An 8,232-nucleotide genomic window follows, 5' to 3' on the forward strand; every position below is an offset into this window, starting at 1 on the left:
CTGTCTTCAAGATTTCTTGGCATGAATGAGTGAGTACCTCCAGTGCTGCATCCATTTGTTGAAACAGCCCAATGGGTAGTCCATCAATTCCTGGACTCTTGTTTTTTACCAATTTTTTCAGTGCAGCTTGGACTTCTTTCTTCAGTATCTTTATATTCTTGATCATATGCTTTCTCCTGAAATAGTTGGACATCGACCAGTTCTTTTTGATACAGTGACTTTGTGTATTCTTTTCATCTTCTTTTGATGCTTCCTGCATTGTTCAGTATTTTGCCCATAGAATCCATCAATGTTTCAACTCAAGTCTTGAATTTTTTCTTGAGAAGTACTGAGCATGTTCTTCTCTTTTGGTTTTCTAACTCAGGTCTTTGCACATTTTATTGTAATATTTGACTTTGTCTTCTTAAGCCACCTTTAGAACTCTTCTGTTCAGCTCTTTTATTTCAGCATTTCTTCCATTCGCTTTAGCTACTTGCCATTCAAAAGCAAGTTTCAAAGTCTCTTCCAACATCCATTTTGGTCTTTTCTTCCATTCCTGTCTTTTTAATGACCATTTGCTTTCTTTATTGTATGATGTTCTTGATGTCATCCCATAACTCGTCTGGTCTTCGGTCATTGGTGTTCATTGTGTCATATCTGTTCTTCACATGGTTTAAATTCAGGTAGGATGTAATCAAGATTGTATTTTGGACTTGCTGTGATTTTCTTTAACCTCAGCTTGAACTTGCATATGAGCAATTGATGATTTGTTCCACAGTCAGCTCCTGGCATTGTTTTAACTGTTTTTACACAGATGTAGTCAGCTTGATGTCTGTGTATTCCATCTTCAAGATAGATCTCGAAATTGTTCTTGATGATGAATGTGACACCATTCCTCTTGAATTTGTCATTCCCAGCATAGTAGACCATATGATTGTCTGATTCATAATGGCCATTAAGAAAGGCTCACTAATGCTTAGGATATTGATCTTTATGCATTCCATTTCATTTTTGACAACTTCTAGTTTTCCTAGATATTTTGTACATTCTATGTTCTGATTATTAATGGATGTTTTTAGTTTTTTCTTCTCATTTTGCATTGTGCCATATCAGCAAATGAAGGCCCAGAAGGCTTTACTCCATCCATATCATTAAGGTTGGCTCTCTTTTGAGAAGGCTACTCCTCTCCAGTTGTGTTTTGAGTGGCTTCCAACCTGAAGGGCTTTTCTTCCAGCATTATATCAGATAGTGTTTCCCTGCTATTCGTAAGGTTTTCAGTGACCAATTTTTTTCAGAAGTGGCCTGGCTACAACTTTCTTTCAAGTCTGTCTTAATCTTGAAGCACCGCCAAAACCTGTCCACCATGGGTGACCCTGCTGGTATTTGAAATACCAGTGGCGTAGCTTCCAGAATCACAGCAACATTCAAGCCACCAGTATGACAAACTGACAGACAAGTGGTGGATAAAATACACAGAAGTGGTTAACTGCCTTCTTCACTAGTTTCTTAAGAGAATAATTGTGAAGATACTTGTAAAGTATGAAGTGTTATTAAAATATTGAGTCGGTATTAACTGCTATTAAAAGAGGAACTTTGGGAAGATTGTAAACTGTGCCCTAAAGTCTTTGAAAGAAAGGAACCTTTATGTGATCATAGAATTTGAAAAATTATAAGTTTTAATCTGGAGCTCTGGTAGCTTAGTGCCTAAGGCACTTGACTGCTAACCAGAAGGCTGGTGGTTCAAACCCACCACCCACTACTCGGAAGGAAGGTTGGGCAATCTACTTCCGTAGTGATACTACCTCAGAAATCCAAGGGAGGGTCGCTATGAGTTGGGTCCAACTTGACGGCACATAACAACAACAGTCTGGAGTTGGGTCTGTGAACTTGAATGGAAAAGTAGTTGCATCTTTATTTTTACTGACCGCTAAAATTTAGCATTTCTTTTAATTAATAATATAGGCAATAAACCACAATAATATTAGAAGAACCTATGGCTTTGTATTCAGTAGAAATCATTTTCATAGTAACATTATAAAAAGTGATCATGGAAGTTTGACGTATCAAAATATTTTGGCTTATCATTACTTCACAACTGCAGTAGTTATTAAGCCTACTGCTAGATTTTATTTAATGTATTAGTAGAGAAGCCCATTTATTACTCACATTTTAAGATATCTGATAGCTCTGGTGGCATAATGCCTAAGGCATTTGAGCGCTAACCAGAAGGCTGGCAGTTCAAACCCTCCAGCCATTCCTCAGAAGGAAGGTTGGGCAATCTACTTCCGTAGGGATACTGCCTCAGAAACCCAAGGAGGGGTCGCTATGAGTCGGATCAGACTCTACAGCAGTGGGTTTGGTTTTGGTTTTGATAACTATATTTCAATATATTAGTTTTCTCTAATCTTATGTATTTAAAAAAATGTATTATTCTCTAGACTTCACTTGTCAAGTGATCTGTGGTACAAAAAAAGAACTCCTTTTGTAGACTAAGAGAAAATGGTAGGTTAAGTGGTGTTAATTCCATTTCATATACGAAGGAGCAAGAGAGAGATACATGGTCTTACTCCCAGGTATTAACTTGATTAAGGATAAAAACTTCCTATGGTTTCAGTTCTTTATTTGGTCAATGCATAAATAAAAGTAAAGAAGGTAAAGTAACTAAAATTATAAGAGTTCTGCATATTATTATAGTATATTTTGTACCTTTTTAAGTTTTCAGTTTATGTCTAGTATTAATAAGTATTATATTTTCAAGTAACGACGATGAGTAAAATGTCTAAGTTACTTTATTTTTGATATTTTTATTTTCTTTTTTGATCCTATAAAATTCCAAAAGAAAGGCAACTATAATAAATGAAATGAACGTTTTGTAATTGGGAATGCTAAACACTGATAATGACAATAAATTGCTGCCATTTATTGAGCCCTTGCCAGATGCCAAGTACCTACCTCATCTAAGTGTTTTACCTATACTAACGCATTTAATCTGCACACAGTCCTCTGAGGTATCTTCACTCTACATATGAGCACTCTGAGATGAGGTACATTCATCTAAATAGCTTGCCAGCATGCCACCTGAAGTTAGTAGTGGTTTTGTAGATACAGAATTCATTCTTTTTTTAAAATTTAGATTAATAGGCAGAAATGAAAGGTAATAAAAATTTTGTCAAGTAGCAGAAACTCAAGTTTGGTAAGACTATTACAGCTTTTGAGATTGTTGCCTCCTCCGTTTTTTCTTGCCCAGCAAACATTTATTGATCATTTATATGTGCTAAGTAGTCGACCGTGGTAAGTTTGGTTGGTTTTTTTTAGGTAGTGTGCATGGTGAACTGGGAGGCCCATGTCCTGAACCCTCTGCTCACTATATACTCTCCCACAGTTCTATCATCCACTCTCTTGCCTTTAATTACATCTGTCTACTGGTAAGTGCTAACTCCAGGCCAGAGCTGTCTTTTGAGCTCCAGGTTTGAATCTCCAACTGCTGCCCACATCTTTCCTTGCCTAGCATGCATCTCAAACTCAACATGTCCAGAACTTCTTATCGATCCCTCTCTAAGCCCTTCTTCACTCACTCAGTAAGGACTTTCATTTATTTTACTTTCTTATAACTCTGATCACCAGCCACTCTGAGGAAGGAAGGCAGGGCCATCTGCTTCTGTAAAGAGGCAAAAACTGCCTCAGAAACCCAACTCATTCACTGTGAGTCAGAATCAACTTGATGGTCCTGGGTTTGGTTTAGTTTTTATATCTCTGAAATACATCCACTTTTCTCCATATTGCTACTGCCCTTAGGTCCATCTTTCATTTAGACTCCTTTCATAGCTGCCTAACTGGCTTCCCTCCAGTGTTACTACTTTCCAAGTCATTTTTTACATGAACAGTGTAACTAATTTCCAAGTCATTCTTTACATGATCATCAAGAGATACAAGTATGATAACCTATCAAGTAATTTTCTTCCTTAAAATCCTTAAGAATCTTCTTTTACCTTTGGAGTGAAGGCTTCTATAACTTGTACAACACATGGCTGAATTTTACAAAGAAAATATTAAGTGAAAAAAGCAAGTCACAAAAGGCTGCAGAGGATGTGGGGAAATTGGAACCTTTATTCATTGCTGGTGGGAATGCAAAATGGTATAGCTGTTGTGGGAAACAGTATGTTGGTTCCTTAAAAAACTGAAATTATAACAACCACTTAACACAGTAATTCTAGTCCTAATATATATCCAGAAGACTCAAAAGCAGAGATTCAGAGAGATTTGTACACCGGTGTTCATTGCAGCACTGTTGACAATAGCCAAAAGGTGAAAACTACCTAATGCCCATCGAGGAATCAATGGATAAACAACATATGGTGCCTGCATACAGTGGAATATTATTCAGCCAGTAGGAGAAATGAAGTCTTCATATATACTATAATATGGCTGGAGCTTGAAGGCATTATGCTGAAATAATCACAAAAGGACAAATACTCTATGGCTTTACTTATATGAAAAGACAAATGTATAGAGACTAAAATTCATTAGTTATTATCAGAGGCAATAGGGAAAGGGAGAAAAGGAGGTTATTACTTACAGCCTACTGAGTTTTGGTTTATGGTGATAGCAAAATTACATTAAGGGTAGGGTTGCACAGTCAATGTAATTGCTGTCAATAAATTGTATATCTGTAAAAAGTTGAATTGGCAAAAGTTGTGTGATAAGAACATTTATAAAAGGGCAAAAAAAAAAAAAAAAAACCCAACTGCTGAGGCTGCTTACATACAACCAAACACCTCATGGGATTTGATTCCTTGGTTTAGAGGTTTAGGGTCATGGCTTCGTGAGACATCACAGTTAATTGCCTTGATACTGTGTTTGGTGCTTTTGTTCTACCTCTTCTTTTGTTGCTTACTACCTGGGGTCTTTAAAACTTGCAAGCAATTATCCAAGGGACAACAGTTGTTCTCAATTAGTCTCTAGCAATTGAGGAGCAACAGTCAGGACTAGCAGGAGGTAATGGAATGTGTCTGCCAATTGCCTCCATGAGACAGGAAGAACTTGTCTACCACTACTGAACATTTTGACCAAAGATTCTATGGAAGAATGCTAATCAAAAGGGGAAAGATACAGAACAGAAATTCAAGTTGCATGGAATCCAGATATTCTGGAGTCAGAGGCTGGATGAACCACAAGATAGTCTTTAAACCAAAAGTATCCCCAGAAGTCTTCTTAAAATCAAACAGTGGTTTAGCTTAACTAGTAAAGAATGTCTGCCATGACCATTGTGCTCTTTTAAGATCTATCTGTATGGAATCAAATTGACAACTGCAACTTTTAAGATAAACTTAGGAAGCAGTGAGTTTATGTTAATGGACGAGAAACAGTTCAGAAAAGGACGGTGAGAATGGTTGCACAACTCGAAAAATTTAATCAGTGCCATTGAATGGTACATGTAGAAACTGTTGAATTGGTGTGTGTTCTGCTGTGTATATTCTCAACAACAACAAAAAAATAAAATATTTTTAAAAACTACAAGCAGTATAACATTTTTTTTAAAACTCACAACCACAACTAATTTTGCTTTTAGAATATATGACTATAGCATAGAACTAAATAAACACCAGGAAAGTTTATTTATCCTGTGGGAAGAAAGAGAGAGGGTAGGAAAGAAGCACAAGTGCAGTAAAGGTATTGTTAGTGTTCTAATTCGAATCCTTAGATTAGGGTAGGTTTGACGTATGTCTTTTTTTGTTTGTTTTTTCGGTAATACTTCATAACTGACATATTGCATATAGTTTCTTGAGTATGCCAAAAATAAATTCTAAAATTAATATTAAAAAAATGATGAGGCAAAACTAATGGAGAAGGCCTTTTCTTAGTATATCAATCCTGGAAGAAGGCAAATACAAGGACAGACCAAGAGTGCCAAGTGTCAACGTGTACACATAAACACTGCATCCATTATGACAGTGGCTGGGGAAGTTTTGGTATGAAGCAGGCCTTTCCTTTGGATAGAAAGAAGCAAAATCATAAACAACATTTTTTCATAAAGTAGCAGTTGCCATTTCAGAAAATAAAACACAATGGCATATAAATTTTATGTAAGGCAGTTAGTTAGCTTGGATGGTCTTTTCTTCATGTTTCTGAAAGGCAAGTGGAACCAACAGGAAAAAGAGAAAGTGTATCCCAGAACTCTAGGGAATCAACAATCAAATATTATTCACATCATAGTTGGAGGATGTTTCAAAAATTTTCATTGAGTGTTTCTTTTTCAAAAACTGAAAGGAAAGAATACTTTCATAGCTCATACTTTTGCCAAGAAAGTAACTTCAGAAGTTTGTAAGGCTGGCTGCACTTTAAAATCATCTGGGAAACTTTGAAAACACATAGATCTAGTAATTAATTGTTACTGTGTTTCACACACATGTCAGTGTACAATGGATTGAAAATTTAAAAAAGACATCCATCATAATGTTTGAGAAGCACTGCCTAGTTCTTTCATTTTCAGTGCTGTATAATAAACTGCTTGATTGCTGGAATTAATTTATTGCTGTATAATAAATAGTTTGCCACTATTTCTTTATTCTTTTAATGAACGTGTGAATTATTTTCAAACTTTGGTTATGAACGATGTTGCTGTGGACTTGCCACCGATTTCTGGTGATCCATTTGTCCATCTTCATTTTAGCTAATGTACAGAGTATGTGCATTTTTAACTTAGATAATACCATAATGTTTCCCAAACTGTTGTATGTTTTAAACCCCCACCATTGCTGTATTATAGTTCCTGCTGATTTTCTATTAATGTTTGACTCCCACCCTAAAGCACATTGCTGTTATTTCACATGGATCCTGAGGATTTGGGAGAGAAGTCTTAATGAGTGAAAGCTCTACTTATTACAAGTTTTCAGAATTCAATCTCAAATGTATATAACTTTTCCTGGGATATTTCCCTCATTTTGATAGGAAGGAAACAAGATATGATAGAAAAAGCATAAGACTGAATCCTACTGTGATAAAACTGCCTACTGGTTTCATTGCTTTCGCAAGTTAACCCTGTGAGCTGAGTGTGTAAAATGGGGAGAGTATCTGTCTTTCATGTAGTTGGTAGGCTTGTGAACGATACACCTCACTCATTAGAAAATGGTTTAAATACAAAGATGAAGATTTATTTGACCATCTAACCAAAGAATGACCATCTGACCAAAGAATGAACATTTTAATTTTTTTGGTGCATGCATGGTAAAATAATGTTCTCAAAAATGTCATTTTGTCTTAAGAGACTGCTTGATTGCTGGAATTAATAGGTATCTATTTTTATTTGACCAGGAATTACTCTTAATTCTAAGGAGAAACTGGAAGCACAATGGGAGATGACAGTGAGTGGATGAAACTGCCGGTTGATCAGAAATGTGAACATAAGGTGAGACTTCTCAAACTAATATTTCAGAGTCATTGTCTTGGCTTGTCAATGGGGTTTTCTAGCTCAATTAAAAAAAAAAAAAAATTAATCTCTGGAAAGAGTTCAAAGAAAGAAATACATGAATGAAGTGAAAAGCAGATTGAATATATAAAAATGGTTTTATAAGGTGTTTTTTGTACTTTATAAAGTGTTTACTAACTGGCTAGTTTTGTTATGTCCTTATTTATATATTTATGCATACATACATACATATATATACACTAATACTCAGAGTAGCTAAGAACTTAGTAATAGTTCATTGTATAAAAAACTTTTATTTGGAGATGTGGTCTGTATTCAGCCATAGAACTCCAGCATTTTTTAGGTTCTCTGATCTATATACACTGTATTCTAATATCTACCCTCAGAAGCTATGAATCTTTTTATTCTGGTTCATTTTATTTTACGCTTACAAGAAACACTTGATTTTATTTATATATACACACATATATTATCATTATTTCCTTTTAACCTGTTTCGTCCAGTTTGTCCCACTCATAGTGAACCAATAGGACAGAGTAACTGTGCCATAGGGTTTCCAAGGCTGTAATCTTTATAGGAGCAGACTGCCACATTTTCTTCTGTTGGTGGGTTCGAACTGCTGACTTTTTGATTGGCAGCTGAACATTTCAACCACTGTGCAACCAGGGCCCCTTTATCATTATTTAGTGGGTATTTTTTCTAATTCTTCTGCTGTTCCCCAGCTATACCTCTAGTTTCTTCCCTATTTAATCATTCTTAAAACAAGAAACATTTACCATTCAGTAGATTTTAAAACCTCATTCCCTCTTTTTTTTTTTTTTTTTAAT

The 8,232-nt window shown here is 35.5% G+C and overlaps 1 protein-coding gene across 1 annotated transcript in view; it reads left to right on the forward strand.

Moving 5' to 3' along the window:
• Positions 1 to 7,327: 7,327 nt before the first annotated feature.
• CKAP5 (cytoskeleton associated protein 5) overlaps positions 7,328 to 8,232 on the forward strand; it is a gene marked incomplete at its 3' end in the record, with an annotated part of 73,742 nt that continues 72,837 nt past the window's right edge. Inside the window, exon 1 of the mRNA XM_007957550.2 lies at positions 7,328 to 7,384. Within this exon, the coding sequence (XP_007955741.1) occupies positions 7,328 to 7,384 (57 nt within the window). The remainder of the gene's footprint in view (positions 7,385 to 8,232) is intronic.

The sequence above is a fragment of the Orycteropus afer genome, unplaced genomic scaffold, assembly GCF_000298275.1.
Source record: "Orycteropus afer afer isolate SDZICR_OR568_19922 unplaced genomic scaffold, OryAfe1.0 scaffold00756, whole genome shotgun sequence".
In the NCBI taxonomy this organism is placed as follows: Eukaryota; Metazoa; Chordata; class Mammalia; order Tubulidentata; family Orycteropodidae; genus Orycteropus; species Orycteropus afer.